This window comes from Actinia tenebrosa, unplaced genomic scaffold (assembly GCF_029948245.1).
Source record: "Actinia tenebrosa isolate PJP-AT-01 unplaced genomic scaffold, QUT_ActTen_1.0 PGA_scaffold9__36_contigs__length_13948895, whole genome shotgun sequence".
Classification (NCBI taxonomy): domain Eukaryota; kingdom Metazoa; phylum Cnidaria; class Anthozoa; order Actiniaria; family Actiniidae; genus Actinia; species Actinia tenebrosa.
The window spans coordinates 10,242,560-10,261,292 of record NW_028292586.1 but is presented as its reverse complement, the minus strand read 5'-3'; the positions used below and the strand labels follow the sequence as shown (position 1 = coordinate 10,261,292).

Sequence of the window (18,733 nt, the reverse complement as noted above, 5' to 3'; positions counted from 1 at the left end):
TTTGAGCGCATTTTTATATTTTTAACAATAAACCAAATCTGTTGCGTGATGACACACAGGACTAGCTATTTATGGATAACAGAACCATATAATTATTGTAATTTAGCACTATATTTAGGTTGTACAATTTTAGTGTTTGTACCTTAGACTATTTTAACATAATCAAATTTTTTAAAGTTCCTGTGAAAATAATTTTTGCTTAATTGATTCTAATCATAAAATGTATATACTAAATCTATTGTTTTTACATTGTTTTGCCAGTTGTATTCAATGCGTAGCTCCACAAATTATCTACAACTCCTCTTCCCCAACAGAGGAATTTTTTATTATCTAGAACTCCTCTTCCCCAACAGAGGAATTTTTTATTATCTAGAACTCCTCTTCCCCAACAGAGGAATTTTTTATTATCTAGAACTCCTCTTCCCCAACAGAGGAATTTTTTATTATCTAGAACTCCTCTTCCCCAACAGAGGAATTTTTTATTATCTAGAACTCCTCTTCCCCAACAGAGGAATTTTTTATTATCTAGAACTCCTCTTCCCCAACAGAGGAATTTTTTATTATCTCTAACTCCCCTTCCCCAACAGAGGAATTTTTTAAAGACCCCCCTACCCCCAGAAATTCCAACTTTCTTCCATACAAACTCTATAATTTTTATCACTTCTCTGACACCCCCCCCCCCCCCCTTCCTGGAACTACGCAAACAATTCAACAATTTAACAATACCTTGGTTATCTTTTAGATTAATACTAAACAAATAACAAGTTGCCATGCTGTTGGCAGTGCTACAATTTTAGTACAAGACTTTTTTATGGTCTGCTGTGGAGCTGGCTGCAAGTTTTAGTTTTCACTTCTGGAGTTTTATTTTATAAATACACCTCCATCGTAGATTTAACTTGAGTACGGCATAGAGGACAGAGTTGGTCAAATTTTGTATCAATGAGTTTAGCACACTTGACACATGTGCACAAGTGTCGACATGGTAAAAAGAGAATCTTTTTCACTTCACCTTGGCAAACAACACACAAAGTCTTGTCTTTTTCAAGCTCCAGTTGACGTCGCAAACTTTTTTCATTTTGAGGTGTGGAATTAGAACTTTGTCTGCTATTGTCAATGACTGTTTGTTGATTATTCACTGATCTTTTCAATGCTGTCACATACTGGATTAAAGATTCCAAGTAGCCAAAGCCAAGAATAAATATATTGATTTTAAAAACTGCCAATGTTATGGAAGTGATAATTAGAAACATGCTCATGACAGATACTTTACTTGCTTTGATGTTTGGGGTAAACGGAGTGCCCGTGGTAATGGTTTTAGCCATGTAATAAACAAGCCTTGCAAGATCTATGAAAATGTTCAATACAAATTTGACACAGTGTTCCACAAACAATCCAATTGTACCCAAAATTGACATGCCATTATTGAAGACTGTGAAGATAAACTGGAATACTCCATAGAATAAAGATTTCGCACAAGTGAAAATAATTGAGCCACATGTTTTAATAGCAGCCCATATCCTTTGAAACAAATGAATCATAGTTTGGCTTATTTTGAATGCAAGGGATATGATATTCTTTCCAATTAACAGCAAAAAATGGCCACACCATAGGATACCAGTATAAAGCAGGTCTATTACGACTTTTAAAGTGTTCAATGTCGATGTACCAAATGCTTTAATTGCTTTGATGCTTGGGATAAGCTGAGTGCCCATTTCTATAATGGTTCTAGCCATGTTATAAACAAACCTTGCAAGCGCTATGAAAGTGTTCAATACAAATCTACCACAGTGTCCAACAAACAATCCAATTGTCTTCAAAATTGTCATTATGACATCATAGAAGATTGGGAAGATAGCTTGAATAAACTGCAATACTCCATAGAATAAAGATTTTGTATAAGTGAAAATGATTGGGCCAAATGTTTTAATAGCAGCCCATATCCTTTGAAACAAATGCATCGTACTTTGGCTTATTTTGAATGCTAGGGATATGATATTTTTTCCAATAAACAGCAAAAAATGACCACACCACAGGATAACAGTATACAGCAGATCAATTATGACTTTTAACAGTTTTGGCATGTTGAATATTATGTGAAGTAAAAAGTCAAGAATCGTTTTCATTAACGATAGGAAAGTTCTTGCAGTAGATACAAGCAGATCTTTAAGGAATATGTATGAGTTTTGAACGATTGATCGCATTCTTGTATTATAAAAGCAAGATGACAGGAAGTTGTGGCTAGCTTGCAGAACAAGCCGAACAAGGTACCAAAGGAACTCAATGAGTTTGATGAACTGATGCAAAAGGCTGAACAATGTGGCCATAAAATAGTTCAAAAATAGTACAACTGTATAAATAATGAAGTAAACGACAGAAAGAATACTGCGAAGTAGCCATGTGATCCAAGTGATGATATCTGTCAGCCATCTCAAGCCTGACTGGTCTTTACTCAACTCCTTGTGTTGAACGCTGTTGGAACCTGGATTGCATGAGAACGTCACTAGCACAAAGGACAGCAAAAATAACTGAATGGCCATGGATTTCATCATCTTGAAAAACCCTTTAACCTCAGCTCCAGACAGCTACAGTTTTGGTTTGTTTGAATGTGAGTTCGATTGGGAGCCCGCGATACTAAGAAACAAGTCAGAGGACCACTCCCGCCTTCCTTTCATCAGCACCCATGCAGCTGATCTGGAAAAGACAGTTGGCCAATCAAAATTGAGAAAATTTGCAAAATTGAGGTGTCACTAGTATGGATTTCCAGGCAGCAAATGCCAGATTTGTATATGGGTAATCAAAATGGTGGCGAGTGAAATTTCCTGAGCCTTCCTAACATCCTAACTTTCTAGATGCCAGTTTGTTTTAAAAGCAGAGGAAGCCACATCACCATGGCAACAGTGAAATTTAAAACGTGAAATTACAAATTACATGTGAAATTTCACCTTGAATTTGGGAGTAATTTGTCCTCTGTGGTGGTATTACGTGGTGAAATTTCAGGAGTAATTTTTAATTTCACATGTGAAATTTCACTGTTGTCCTGATGATGTAGTTTCTTGCTTTTCAAAACAAAATTGCTTCTAGATATTGTCGAGATTGGGAAGCACTGGTGGCATGCGCTGATAATGCGCCGCCTTTCTAATGCGGCCAGAGTTCGAGTCCTGCTGATCTCGATGTCGTATGTGAGTAGAGTTGTTTGCTGATTCTCTCCTGTGCTTCAAAGGGTTTTTTCCGGGTTCTCCGGTTTTCCTCCGGCTACTCAAAAATCAACTACTAAATTCTAATTCCATCTTTGGGCTTTCACCTAGTTTGGAGCTCTGTTGTGATTGTCCCACGCTGTGATACAACCAAAAAACAGCAATAATTGATGGAAAGTATTTCAAAACTAGTGCAACGATCAGAAAAGTGAGAAGCTAGAGCTAGAGTGTGTCAGAAGCTAGAGTTTTACAATGAATATTGAAGAAGTAAATTGCGATTTTCTCAATATGGAAGGAAAAAAATTAACTGAAGTGAACTTTTGAAACATTTTACTGGCTTCAACGTCACTATCTCGTTACAGAGATATTCTGTTCATCGCAAATGAGCTTTGAGCCGTTTGGTGAGCTTAAGTCAAATTTTCTCTAATCAAAAGTCAAATAAAAGCCGAAATCCTGGTTCGCTCGTGGGTATCCTCTAAATAAGTAGCTGTGTGTGAACAACTTGAGGCCTAAAATAAATGTTATTTAGTTCTTACCTTGGGTTTTCATAAATTTACGACTGGTTCAAGCAAAAATGTGAATTCAAATGAGTTTCTTGGAATTGTTGACACAAGATTCTTGGAAATTTAAGAATTACGTCACGGCGTCACGCGAGCTGCCCGAGTTGCAATTTATTTTGTGCAGGAATTTTTTTTACGCCTTATGGCTGAGCAGGAATTTTTTGGACATAATTTGGAATTTTTTTCTGACACTTTTCTTATGCGCGATTTTTTTTCACTATTCAAAGCTGTGCTCGAAATGTTTTGGGTTTTTGCCCAACCCCCCCCCCCCCCCCCCCTCAAAAATCTAATGGTCCGTCCCTAATAGAACTTCCGGGTCCAAAACAACGAACTGTTCTATGAATTTTTTACTTTTTCTTCATGACAGGATAAGCTGCTCAAAGTTGTTATCGCTTCGGGTAGAGCTTAATTCATTGAGAACATTTTTCTCTTGGTTTTTATGAGCAGTTGGACGAGGTAACAACTTCAGACAGTTTATGTACTCCTTGCATTACAGCCGGTTTATCGTTACAGTACAGCCCCTTTCATTATAGACCCCCTGCCAAAATGGCGGCCGAAAATTCGGTTGAGTTAAAATTAAACTGAGAGAAAAACCAATACCAGCACTGGAAAGAGCACCTTTACTTAGTAACCCTACAGAGATTCATTATGTCAGTATCATGTGTAGTATCATGAAGTATCATGTGTATGGTTAAATCAATGGCGGATATAGGGGGGGGGGGGGTTAGGGGGTTGCAGCCCCCCCCCCCCTATGAGAGCCATCGTGATTTATTATTATTATTATTTTTTTCATGACAAAACCAACAGCATCGCGAGTTTTATTAAAACAGGGGTGCCGAACACATTTCGCTCGTGTTTTTTTTCTATACGCCGTGTGTGGGACCTGAAACAATCGTGCCCGCCTGCAGCAAATAATCGTGTCCCTAACCGTTTGGTCTGCTATATATCTCTCCACCACCTCAATCAATGCTACACCCCCCCCCTCCCCCCCTTTGAAAAAATCCTGGATCCGCCCCTGGATTTGCGTTGGAAGCCGAAAACAAACACTCGATCGATCGATAAAAGCCAATAAAATACACAAACTGGACGACGAACTCGATGAAGATTCGATTTTTTGCCTGGTTTCAGGTAGTCTCCCCCACAGGCGCTTTCAGTGTCAGGGGAGAAAGCGTTGCATGACGACACTGAGAGCGGCTGTGGGGGAGACTAGGTTTCAGGTCGTTTCAGTTGCATAAGGCTAGCACGTGCCACTTACATCTGGTGGTCCGCATCTCCTGTCCCCACATGCTATGGTAACGTAACTTGATAGCATTGGTGAGACTTGTGTTGTCAGTCATCTGACCACGTGACATGACGTGACGTCACATATCACGTTAACAACCAAACATCGCAGATTTTTGCCAGTAGTTTTGACTTACTAAATGAAAATTACGACAGCCAAGAGAAAGCTTTAACTCCTTTGGCTGTCGTATACTTACACCTATTATATTGTTAATTATAGTAAAAATTCTAAATATATATATATATATATTCTTGTAATTCTATTTCATAAAATTGAAAAAAAACAAAAAACAGCGTAAATAAATTGAAATTGAAAACTGAATTACGAACATTTGCATGTTGTCATTTCATCAAATGAAATAACACTTATTTTAACGAAATTCGCTTCCACATACGTACCCCTGGTGGCCCCATCGTACACACCTCTAATGGCCCCGCATCTCGTGACCCCATTGACATGCATCTGGTGTCCCCTTGGCCATAACGCCTTAATGAAGCAAGCTATGCTAACGAAACTTGGTATCATTGCATGGTGAGACTTGTGTTATCAATCATCTGACTTCGCGACATGGCGTGACGTCACATATCACGTGACTTATGAACCCAACATTTTCGCTGATTTTTGTTAATGCGCATTGCAATGAATGCTATGGTAACGAAACTTGGTACGATGGGTGATACTAGTTTTATCAGTCATCTGACCACGTGATATGACGTGGCGTCACATACCACGTGACTTGCAAACCAAACATCGCCGATCTTCCCCGCGCTTATAGTCATTACAATGAATGCTATGGTAACGAAACTTGTTGCATTGGGTGAACCAGTCATCTGACCACGTGGTATGACGTGACTTCACATACCATCTCCTAACTATCCCGTGCACCATAAATAGATTTACGCACGCAAAGCACATTGCCTTGACCATTGCTTAATTGTGTGATTGAGGTGTGTTTTGTGTGATTGAGGTGTGTTTTGTGTGATTGAGGTGTGTTTTGTGTGATTGAGGTGTGTTTTGTGTGATTGAGCTGTGTTTTGTGTCATTGTGCTGTGTTTTGTGTGATTGAGCTGTGTTTTGTGTGATTGAGCTGTGTTTTGTGTGATTGTGCTGTGTTTTGTGTGATTGAGCTGTGTTTTGTGTGATTGAGCTGTGTTTTGTGTGATTGAGCTGTGTTTTGTGTGATTGAGCTGTGTTTTGTGTGATTGAGCTGTGTTTTGTGTGATTGTGCTGTGCGTTTTGTGTGACTGAGGTGTGTTTTGTGTGATTGAGCTGTGTTTTGTGTGATTGAGCTGTGTTTTGTGTGATTGAGCTGTGTTTTGTGTGATTGTGCTGTGCGTTTTGTGTGACTGAGGTGTGTTTTGTGTGATTGAGCTGTGTTTTGTGTGATTGAGCTGTGTTTTGTGTGATTGAGCTGTGTTTTGTGTGATTGAGCTGTGTTTTGTGTGATTGAGCTGTGTTTTGTGTGATTGAGCTGTGTTTTGTGTGATTGAGCTGTGTTTTGTGTCATTGTCACGAAAATGTGTTTTCACACCACGAATTGTGATTCGGCACTAATAAATGTGTTTTGTACTTCTGGGTCACCGTAAATTCCCTTATGGTATCCAATGTCAAGGGTAAGATTTGGAAAAAAAAAAAAAAAAAAAAAAAAAAAAAAAAAAAAAAAAAAAAAAAAAAAGAACAGGATTTCAAGCTCGCTTGTGATTTGCTGACGTAATTTATCGATACTGGTTCTCCTATTTTCCCAGACTCTAGACCAATCAGAAAGCGAGAAATTTCACAATAGTGGTAAAAAAAAATACTCTTACGAGTGAGGAAAGTCCACTCGCCATCTTTGAAAACACAACAAACTTTCAACCACTGCACTGCAAGAGTTTGATGATAAACCGGAAACTACTGCCTCTCACTGTGCTTAAAATACGTTTCCTTTTCGAACATGGATGACAAAAAGGATCTTTTATATAGCTTTTGATCATTTATGATCAACTTTGATCAACTAGTGCTGACAATTTTTAGGTTACCGGACCGTCATAAAATAAACTTAACAGTCATTCTCATCTTAAAGGAGCAAACAAGATCTTTTCTTTTCATTTCCTTCTCAATCAACCAGCCAAGAAGATAAATTCACCAATTCTAATATCTTGTAAACTTTTAACCAACTACTATATATGTCCTCACACACACACATACTAAGATCTCTATATTTTTTGACGGAAGAAATATATTTATTTCGTGGCCAAATACTCGACATAAATTCGTTTAGATATGTTTAAATGGTTATTTTGTTTTTCGCTAACCGTTCTGAAGTTCTCGATCTCTCCATTATTGATTATATTCTTCAAATATTGTCTTTTTAAATATCCAAACCAGCGAAAAGTATTTATACCCGGGGGGGGGGGGGGGGGTACTACCACCCCAACTTGAGTAGGGGTGTGCCGTCAGGACCTCAAAAACCTGACCCCATCTCAGACCTAAAATTTTGATTTGACATACCCTACCCCACACTATAACTAAGAATTGTACACCCTATCCAAAACTAAATGACGGAAATGATGGTTATTCAATGGTAATGATGGTACTACCACCCCAACTTGGGTAGGGGTGTGCCGCCAGGACCTCAAAACCCTGATCCTATCCCAGACCCAAAAATTTGATTTGACATACCCTACCCCAGACTAAGACTAAGAATTGTACACCCTGTCCCAGACTAAAGGACGGAAAAGACGGTTTTTAAACAGATTGCAATCAATATTTACTAACGTTTTTATTGTTTTTGTGCCGGCTGAAAGCGTAGCCAATTCGCTAGACAAAAATGACCAAATCGTTAACCCTATCCCAGACTAAGATAATACCCTATCCCAGACAAAATGTCAAAAAATGATACCCTACCCCAGACCCAAAAGCCGAAAAACCATACCCTATAGGGCGGCACATACCCGTATAACAAATATAGGGGAGTACCCCCCGGGATTTATACGCCCAAAGTTACCAGCTCTATTGCCGCGTAGTATTTAACGATATATTTATGTATATGCCTTTCAAGATTAAATAGAGACTGAAACCGTATTTTCCTTTAGGCTCTACTAACCCACGCGCGATTGAAGCCATAATACTGCCGACTGAGTAGCTGTATTAATACTAATGAATATCTGAATTACAATCCTAGAAATCTTCTTTTACTGATCAACAATATTACTTCTAAAGCCCAGAATTACATCCTCAGCTGCTAAGCCAATCTATGAGCCATTTATCTATGAATACGTCATTCAAATCCATATATGGGTACTCTTGCGCAAGATTGCACTTTTTGAGGAAAGGGAGCATACAAGTAGCTTAAGCTTGGTTTCTGTGGTGTCATGTTATAAGGAAATGTATAGGGATTCTTCAAAAATTTGAATGAAATCATTGAAACGTGAAAGAAAGCCTCGAAATTTTACCCGATCATTGAGAAATAACGGCTTCGATTCTTTCGCGCGCTCTGTGTGGTTATTATTTTAATTTAGCCCGTTTTAAGATTTTTTTTACAGGTGGGGGAAAAAAAATCTTAAAACGGGCTAAATCCAAAAAATAACCACACATAATTAAGGCAAATTCATAACCGCTGACCAGAAGTAAAAATTAACCGCTGACCAGATATGACTCCGTGATGCAAAGCAGTGAAAAGAAGTGTATCTTCCGCCTACCAGAGCGCTCAAATGCAGGGAATCCCTCGCGAAAGCCCTGGTCTGGCCCCGGTCTGGCACCGGTAAAGCACGAAGGGGTGGGGGGGGGGGGCAATGACGGTTAATGACTCTTTCAGGGGCGGCGGAAGCTAAAAATCTTTGGGGGAGCACTGCAAAAATCTTTGGGGGGCACTGAAGATTATATTTAACACTATGTGATAATGACAATGTTTTGTTTTATTGCAGACGCATGCGCCGTAAAAAAATGGCTAAGAACCAATTTTTTTGGGGGGGGGGGGGGGGCCGGTTCCGCCGCCCCTGTCTTTTATATGCAGATGACCTGGTTCTGTTGTCTAAATCTGCTAAAGGGCTTCAGAATTATCTCGACAAGCTAGAGACATTTTGTGAACAATCAGGCTTAACAGTTAATATAACAAACACAAAAGTGATGGTTTTCAATAATACAGGGAAGACAATGAATAACTTCCAATTCTATTTGAACAAATTTAAACTAGAAAACGTTAAATCATATAAATATTTAGGATTAAATTTTACAACCTTTGGAAACTTTACGTTTGCAAAACAAGAATTTGAAAAAGCTGCATTAAAGGCACTATTTCAGATGAAAAAACAAATGGGTGAATTTTTCACATCCAATATCAAATTAACTATTAAAACTATTTAACTCGCTTGCTACACCAATACTTCTATACGCAAGTGATATATGGGGTATCGAAACATTAATCACCAAAGACCAAGAGCCCATGGAACTTGTTAGTTTTGAAATTTTGCAAAATGCTTCTCAAGGTGACAAAGAATGCTAGTAACCTTGCATGCAGAGCTGAGTTAGGAAGATTTACGCTAAAATGCAAAGCATGCAGTAGAAGCTTTAAATTCTGGCATAAAATTATAAAGTCGGAACTACACCCAAAAAAACTTTAAGCTGAAGTCTACCAAGAAATTAAAAATGAAACTAAAAAAGCCTTTTGGAGCATAAAAATGAAAACTACTTTAGAACAACTCGGATTGGGGATAATTTGGATGAAAACAAAATGAACTTTCTCCAAGATGGTATGAATATGGAAAAATAATAACCCAAAGAATATATGACATTGAGAGGTAAATTTTATGGAGTATCCTCCACAATGATGAAAGGAAAGACGACAGACATAAAAATAAACTCAGAGTCTTTCGTCAGTTTAAAACGGATCTTATAACTTTTAAGAATATTTGAGTCAAGTCACCAATATTAAGCACAGAGTGGCGCTTACAAAATTAAGAATTAGCAACCATAAGCTTGAAGTAGAAACGGGGAGGTATAAGAGGCCTCATCTCTTTTACGATGAAAGGATTAGCCCATCGCCCCATATAAGGGAATCCGGACTTATGGTGGATTCCGGATTCCGAGACTCTTAATTACGGATTCTAGGGGTCTGGATTCCGGATTCCAAAACATTTGTATTGCGGATTCCAGATTCCATATCGTTAATTTTCAGAGACTTTCTCTGAAAATCGTTATTTTTGATATACTTGCCAGTATAAGTAGAATCCTCTATCAATTAAATCAGCATCTAATGAGAGATATTCTTGGTGGAGATATTACACAGAGGGGGAGGGGCTACATCGGTTCAGTCTAGGTCGAGGCAATAGCATTTGAGTGTAGACTTTGAATTTCAAAGTAGCGGATTCCGGATTCCATTATAATTTCGGAAATCCAAAAGGGTGGATTCCGGATTCCATTATAAACTGGATTCCGGATTCCAAGGCCTGGATTCCGGATTCCAAAGCCTAAAATTTCGTGGATTCCGGACTCCGATTTCCGGATTCCGGATTCCGGATTCCCTTACATGGGGCGCCACCCAGTGTAAGGGAATCTGGAATCCGGAATCCACGAGATTTTAGGTTTTGGAATCCGGAATCCAGCACTCTGGAATCCGGAATCCGGGCCTTGCGATACGTTATGGTGTCTGAAACTTAATGTATGCGCAATTGTTCTTTATCACGCTAGTTATATATACCAGGGACACCTCCCTAGTTATACTGGCAAGTATATCAAGTTCAAGTAAGATATTTTCTTATTCTACTAATGTTCCTTAAGTGATAGAAGCATGTTTTGCAAATGTTCATGCCATGGTGGTCCATACACAAAGTTAAATCCCTCAGTCCTCCAATGTTACGAACTTCAGCTGCTGTGTGGATCACATCACCACATACTGGCAGCGATTTCAGGGGTGGTCGAGGACGATGGCGTGCATTCGATAGTAACAATTCTGGTTTGTCTGTATTAAGCTTGAGGTTGTTCCAAGTCATCCATGCATCGACATCTCGTACACACGTCTCTATCCTAGATCTTGCCACATTCATTTAGCGCATTTCTTGTGCACAGTTGGCTTTAAAGGGAATGTACAGTTAAGTGTTGTCAGTATAGAGATGACACTCCATATCATGACGCCTAATGAGGTCTCCTAGAGGCGAAATGTACATAGAAAATAGTACAGGTCCAAGTACACTCCCTTGTGGGACCCCAAAGGGAAGAGGTCGTACTGTTGATTCACCATTGGGGACGTTGATTGTCAATGTTCTATCAGAGAGGTAAGATTTAAACCAGTTGAGTGCTTTTCCAGCGATGCCAAACCTTGTTTTTAGACGATCCAGCAAGATGTGGTGATCTACGGTGTCGAATGCAGCTGACAGATCTAATAGCAGAAGAATAACACATTTCTGACTATCAAGAGCTTCAAGGATATCATTATGTACTTTAATCAATGCTGTCTATACATATACACTTATTTCAATAAAGTTAGTCACTAAATAACCTAGAAAGCTGAGATCACTGAGGATCATGGGAAACTTTTAATATCAAGCAAGTCAAGCTTTTGCTACAATTTGCCAGCTTGAGGATGCTCAGAAGAGGTGAGACTGTGACTGGTAGAAGATCTAAAATCCATCAAATTATTAAAGCGGTTGAAACATGCAAAATGTAACTACCCATAATCCTTGTTGGTCTCAGCTTTGTAGCTTTTCAGGCGACAAACTTTATTGAAATAAGTGTATATATTCTAAATTCTTATTTCCACAGAATCAGAGGGCTGTATGTTAGCGCAGGGGGATTTGCAGTTAACGTTTTGAAAATATTTTTGTACCCCCCCCCCCCCCCCCCCACTTTACAGCTCAGTAAGAAATTCAAGACCCTCCTATTAAGTCAACAAGTAAACGGCTTTCGTCAAAATAAAAAGTTTTGACCCCCCACAAACGTTCAAGTTTAAGTGCATGATGCAATTATTGTGAACTGCATTCATGCTGCTTGATTTACTATTAATCTTTCAGAAAACACATTTTATCTACTTTAGGGTTGCAGAAGACAATAATGGGGAGAAAGGTAGAAAACTAGTCTAAAACCCATTGTTCTCAATGTTCCCGAAGTTTGTAGTCAAGTGAAGTCATTATTAATAGAGAGTTTTAGATTTACGTTCACGGCAAACGTGAAACGTCAGTTGACCAGTAAAGAATTCTTTTAAATTACTGCAAAAGAATCGCAAAAAAGTCCAAGTAGTAGAAAAACAAAAGAGTATTTGCGCTTGGTGAGAAGGTTTGTAAAAGGTAAAGTAAAATACACGAAAACTATGAAAACGTGGTCACGTTTGCCGTTTGCGGGGAGAAAAAAAAGTCAATCTAAAACTCTCTAATGACTACATTGCACTGCAAATACAGATTTTGCAACACCAAAGGCTTTTGATCAACCTTTGGCAACCTGAGACTCTCATCACTGCCAAGCTGTCTTGTGATGCCTATGGCCCAACCCCCAATCAATCACTTGGGAATTTAATGGCTTTGATTGACAACTGTCACATGCATTACACATCATACAAGACAGGAACCCTACCTACATATTGTACATTTTCCTGCAATGGACTCTTGGGTAATGAAGACCCTCATACTATTATGCAACTCTGATATTTTCCTAAACAGGAAAAAATAAAAATGGAGGAAAGTTTGTTTTTAAACTCGGCTGTCACAAGCAACCCAGTAATCACAATGTTTTGAAATTTGCTCATTTATGTCAGTTATAATCTAACCAGTTCTGTAGCATGATGACATACAGAGTAGCTATTTTTGGATAACAGAATTATAATTATAGATGATAAAACTTGTAGCCGAAAAATAGAACTACTTCACAGAAGAAATAGCTTTTATAAAAGCTTTTTAAAAGACTGGGCTGCAACAGGCAAAACTAGTCTATTTATATTATAGTTTTATTTGATCCAAGTCCTGTCTAAAAACTTGATTAATCATGGTGTAGGGATCTATAAGAAAAACTCCCACTTTGAATTTGAAAACAGATAATTCACTTTCTAGAGTATAACCACAATAAGCAAGCAAATAGAGTGAAAACACTAAACTCATGAAATAGATATTAGTCTAATACACATTAATTTAGTAGACCCCGATTCCATTGTTTTCTTCTCTGGTTATTGTACGATTACATTTTGAGTAGTATTTTTTATTTCACAGGAACCATGAAAGAAAGTTTTCGAATTAGTAACTGACAAACAGTCTAAGTAAAACAAATGAAAACAATGGGTCAATAGACTATCTCGGTGAAGGCTAATTATGGGCTTATTGACTCACAGGCCATGAGGGCAACAGGGCTAATTGTTTTAGTCTAATCCAACTAGTTGGTCAAATATATAGAAGCAAACAAGTTTTGAATCAAAGTTAAATTTAGAGTTTTGGTTTTCAAAGCTCATCCAATCAGAATGCAGCATTGATGATAGACCATTAGTTGGATTTGACTAATATGTATTAAGCTGACTTTTCTTTTACTGGCGAAGTAAAATAACTCTAAATGCCTTCACTCTACTTTGCACTCTACCTAGCACTAATTAAATGATAGAAGATAGAATTAGGATAATTTAGCGCTATTTAGGTTTCACACTTGTGTTTATACCTTTAGAATATTTTAACGTACTAATCAAACCCTTTAAAATAAATAATTTTTTCTTGATTGATTCTAATAAAAATACATACTTAATCTATTGGTTTTACACAGATTACATTCGTATGCAATTCAATAATATTGAAAAATCCTTGCTTATCTTTTAGATTAATACTAAACATCAGTTGCCATGCAATCTATTGGTTTTACACAGGTGACAGTTGTATGGAATTCAACAATATTGAACAAAACCTTGCTTATCTTTTAGATTAATACTAAACATCAGTTGCCATGCAGTCTATTGGTTTTACACAGGTGACAGTTGTATGGAATTCAACAATATTGAACAAAACCTTGCTTATCTTTTAGATTAATACTAAACATCAGTTGCCATGCAATCTATTGGTTTTACACAGGTGACAGTTGTATGCAATTCAATAATATTGAACAAAACCTTGCTTATCTTTTAGATTAATACTAAACATCAGTTGCCATGCAATCTATTGGTTTTACACAGGTGACAGTTGTATGCAATTCAATAATATTGAACAAAACCTTGCTTATCTTTTAGATTAATACTAAACATCAGTTGCCATGCAATCTATTGGTTTTACACAGGTGACAGTTGTATGCAATTCAATAATATTGAACAAAACCTTGCTTATCTTTTAGATTAATACTAAACATCAGTTGCCATGCAATCCAATGGTTTTACACAGGTGACAGTTGTATGCAATTCAACAATATTGAACAAAACCTTGCTTATCTTTTAGATTAATACTAAACAAGTTGCCATTTTAGTACAAGACATTTTTAAGGTCTGCTGCGCTCACAGGCTGCAAGTTTTAGTTTTCACTTCTGGAGTTTAATTTTATGAATACACCTCTACCATAGATCCAATTCGAGTACGACATAGAGGACAGACTCTTCTATTCCAGTTAACAATACTCGTAATATGATTAGCACACATGACACATATGCACATGTGTCGACATGGTAACAAGAGAATCTTTTTCACTTCATCTTGACAAACAACACACAAAGTCTTGTCTCTTTCAAGTTCCAGTTGACGTTGCAAACGTTCTTCATTTCCAGGTGTGAAATTAGAGCTTTGTCTGCTATTGTCAATGACTGTTTGTTGATTATTCACTGATCTTATCATTAATAGTGACACATACTGGATTAAGGATTCCAAGAAGCCAAAGACAAGAATAAATATATTGATTTTTAAAACCATTGTAATGGAAATAACAATTAGAAGCATGCATGACATGCTTATAACCAATACTTTACTTGCTTTGATGCTTGGGATAAGCTGAGTGCCTATATCTGTAATGTTTCTAGCCATGTAATTAACGAACCTTCCAAGAGCTATGAAAGTGTTCAATGCAAATCTGCCAAAGTGTCTAACAAACAATCCAATTGTCTTCAAAATTGACATTATGACATCACAGAACATTGAAAAGATAGCTTGAATAAACTGCAATACTCCATAGTATGAAGATTTCGCATATGCAAAAATAATCGAGCAACACGTTTTAATAGCAGCCCATATCCTTTGAAACAAATGTATCATACTTTGGCTTATTCTGAATGTAAGGGATATGATATTCTTACCAACGAACTGGAAAAAGTGAACACACGATAGGATACCAGTATACAGCAGATCGATTACCACTTTAAAAGTGTTCAATATCGATGTGCCAAACAATTCAACAACTGCTTTAATTACGGATACGATAGTACGAAACGTTGAATTCGTCTTCTGTGTTACAGATCCTGCCATTTTGGCTGTCGTTCGAAGGCCAGTTTCTGTAAATTCAAACAGTTTTGGCATGTTGAATACTATGTGATGTAAAAAGTTAACAACCGTTTTAATTAGCGATAGGAAAGTTCTTGCAGTAGATACAAGCAGATCTCTAAGGAATACGTATGAGTTTTGAACGATGAATCGCATTCTCGTAACGAAAGACGACACGAAGTTGTAGTTAGCTTGTAGAACAAGCCGAACAAGGTACCCAAGGAACTCAATGAGTTTGATGAACTGATGCAAAAGGCTGAACATTGTGGCCACAAAGTAGGTCAAAGTTAATACTACTGTATTGATAATCAAGTAAATGAAAGAAAGAATACTGCGAAGTAGCCATGGGATCCAAGTGATGATATCTGTCAGCCATCTCAAGCCTGTATGTTCTTTACTCAACTCCTTGTGTTGAACGCTGTTGGAACCTGGATTAATTGAGAACGTCACTAGCACAAAGGACAGCAAAAATAAGTAAATGAGCATGGAATTCATCATCTTGCAAGCATTATTGCAAACCTCTCAACCTCAGCTCCAGACAGCTACAGGTATAAACTCTAGTGTTGTTTGTTTCACTGCAATAAAGCGTCGATTAGGAGCCCGCGATACTAGGGAACAGCTGATACAATAACACAGGGAACCCGTCTGCGTCATATTTGTTTTCGTTGAACAAATCGAATCATCAGTTATTTATATAGAACGACATTACTACATCTGCGGAAAGGAGTGTTCTAAACAATTCACGATGGCCGAGCTTGCGGTGGTTAAAGTGTCTCTCAAACTTGTGTGGGCTTTGGTTGCAAATCGAGCAATAAAAAGCTTGGAACATGGTGACTTAGCAGATGAGAAGCTACGTCAACTCCTTCTGAGTGAATTCAGGAAAATACATGAGGAATTGAATGTTCTCCGAAGAAAAGAGCTTATAGCAGCCGTAGCATTCATGGAAAATGGATATGAATTGCTGAAGAATGACAGTATAGAAGCAAAGAGAGAGTTTACTAAAGCTAGGGATGCAGCTCAAGTTGCATTTGGTGTTGTTAAAGAAGTACAAGATAAAATCCTTGCTGCCAAAATAATGGTGTCTTCAGCACTTCATGAGTTTGATGATAAACCGGAAACTGCTGCCTCACTGTGCTTAAAATACGTTTCTCGTTTGAATAATCTACCAGAGATTTTAAACTCTTGTCAAGTGCTGTTAGGACAGAAGTTTGGCAGCATACTTCGCACTTTCTCCAGCTCTTCAAACCGCCAACAGTGTATTGGCTTGGTTTCTGAAGTTAATCGTTGTGTTTGGCAGTTCATTCAACTTCAATTACCTGACTTATTGCAGGAAAAGAAATGGCCAAGTATTGCAGTAGGAAGCCATGAGATAGATCCCATCACAGATTTCCTTCTACTGCGCAGAGTCAGTTCTGACTGTATCTATCTGCCTTCAAATGTCCAAAGCCCTGTCATGATGGTAACTGCCAACAACAAACTGTTTTTGGTGGAGGCACAAGTAGCAACCACTGCTGATGATGATCCACTTCTTGTCAACTCTTTAAAGGCCCTGGACTTGGAGGATGGTTCAATAACCAATCTTGTTGGTCACTCTGGCGTGATACTAACTATAGCAAAGTTCAAAGATGAGACACGTGTTGTCACAGGATCAATGGATAAACAGATAATATTATGGGATACCAATACATTAAAGTGCTGTCAAATTCTATCAGAACACTGTGGATCTATCAGATCTGTTGTGTTGAATGACACACACATATTTTCAGGATCCACAGATAGTTTAGTTAAAGTGTGGAGCAAGGATACGTATGAATCAGTCCATACACTTGAAGGACATGTAGGTCCAATCAGTAGTCTTGCAGTTTCTAATCGGCACCTGTTCTCATGTGCAGTAGGTGATGGCATCAGATACTGGGACCTTAAGAAATGGGAGTGCTTGCATAGTATTAGTCTAACAGAAAATGTCTTCAGTATGTACATTGTAACAAATTCATTGATAATTCATTACCATGGCACGTTACAGTTCATCAAACTTGGTAATTTAAAAGAACATGGTAAAATGTCTCAGGTTGGAAACTCATCAGTATTGACTGGCAAAGCTGTTTGTTGTAGTTCAGGATCAGAACTGAAATCCATTAATGTTTCTCTGTTAAAATGTACCTGCTCAAGTAACTTGAGCCAGTCATGTCAAAAGGAATACACTGTTAATTGTATGTGCTATGATGACATCTCTGCTAGACTTTTTGTAGCTTGTACAGACACTTCTAAAAGAGCAGGTGTAATTGTTACAATATAAAGATGTATTTAGAGTGCATACCATAATTCCTTTAAAATGTTTGTAAGAAATCAAGTTCAAGTTCAAGTTTACAAAAGAGTGTCTATATTTACAAAATTTTATCACAGATTTGAAAAAATTGGTAAGTTCAGTAGACCTTAGTAGACGGTAAACCTACAAAACTTAGCACTAATTCGCACAATTTTATTAGTTAACTTTTTCACTGACGATGATGATTTATATACACCCTTTCTATATGGATATAATCAAAGTAAGGCACTTTGCATTGGGATTCTGTTAAATGTGACCCAGTAAACATGCATAGAAGTTCTCCTTTCTTGAAAATGCAAAAGGGCATAGTTTAAGTCTTGATTAACCAATCATAAGCTGCCTGACAATTAGATAAATTCAAAATTATTATTGGTTCTTTCAATTTCACTGTACTAAGCTGCATCCTTATCATTCAAATAGTGCAAAGATTGAAGCAATGAGGAAATAAGACAAAGCATCTAACTAGATAAACAACAGTGGGGAGAGTAACTACAAATAGGGGGAGTTGCTAATCTATATGCACTAAATAAGGGGTAGCTGTGTAAGTTCTGTAAGCATGTAGAAAAATAATGTGCTTCTAAATTATAAAATATTTACATGATAAATGCAGGCATCGCATTAGATAAAGTATGCCCTGTTATAAAGTAGTGATTTATTTACTGATATCAAGAATTGAAATTGTCAAAGGAGTATTGAAACGATTTGCAATTTAGAACTATGACAATAAAGACAACTGTCACACAATATTAGTTAGCATGTCACACAATATATGCCCTCTTTTTTGCTTCAAAAGACTTGCAATTTTTCAAGGAATGCAGCTAGTGCGTTCATTTTCTATATTTACGCAATTCTTATATTTTTTAATGTTATCCTAGTTATTAAACTCCGCGTTGCTATGACTAAATAAATGGGGAAAAAAAGCTTAGAACGATATTATAGCCAGGATTGGTTTCCGGTGTGACGTCACTTGAAGGC

General features: G+C 37.5%; 3 protein-coding genes across 4 annotated transcripts; 1 reads left to right on the top strand and 2 right to left on the bottom strand.

The window, feature by feature from the left end:
• Positions 1-693: 693 nt before the first annotated feature.
• Positions 694-3,782, bottom strand: LOC116296490 (uncharacterized). 2 transcript variants are annotated; one of them, XM_031704512.2, is made up of 2 exons: positions 3,731-3,782; positions 694-2,691 (listed from the first exon to the last, which is right to left on the bottom strand). In XM_031704512.2, exon 2 carries the CDS (start codon positions 2,547-2,549, stop codon positions 867-869), a length of 1,683 nt encoding a protein of 560 aa, XP_031560372.2. In that variant the 5' UTR covers positions 2,550-2,691; positions 3,731-3,782; the 3' UTR covers positions 694-866. The 2 variants fall into 2 exon arrangements, with proteins under 2 accessions (XP_031560372.2, XP_031560373.2); XM_031704513.2 differs by lacking the exon at positions 3,731-3,782 and adding an exon at positions 3,302-3,333.
• Positions 3,783-12,474: 8,692 nt separating this feature from the next.
• Positions 12,475-16,116, bottom strand: LOC116296485 (uncharacterized). The gene has a single exon (XM_031704508.2). The coding sequence runs from the start codon at positions 15,928-15,930 to the stop codon at positions 14,503-14,505; it is 1,428 nt and encodes a 475-aa protein (XP_031560368.1). The 5' UTR covers positions 15,931-16,116; the 3' UTR covers positions 12,475-14,502.
• On the top strand, positions 16,112-18,502 carry LOC116296484 (uncharacterized). Its single transcript, XM_031704507.1, has one exon. The coding sequence runs from the start codon at positions 16,178-16,180 to the stop codon at positions 17,726-17,728; it is 1,551 nt and encodes a 516-aa protein (XP_031560367.1). The 5' UTR covers positions 16,112-16,177; the 3' UTR covers positions 17,729-18,502.
• The last annotated feature ends 231 nt before the right edge of the window (positions 18,503-18,733 follow it).

What these genes read in the sequence shown, in the direction of transcription:
- LOC116296484 (XM_031704507.1), top strand. Translation starts at nt 16,178, where the DNA reads ATGGCCGAGCTTGCGGTGGTTAAAGTGTCTCTCAAACTTGTGTGGGCT.
- LOC116296490 (XM_031704512.2), bottom strand. Translation starts at nt 2,549, where the DNA reads ATGATGAAATCCATGGCCATTCAGTTATTTTTGCTGTCCTTTGTGCTA.
- LOC116296485 (XM_031704508.2), bottom strand. Translation starts at nt 15,930, where the DNA reads ATGATGAATTCCATGCTCATTTACTTATTTTTGCTGTCCTTTGTGCTA.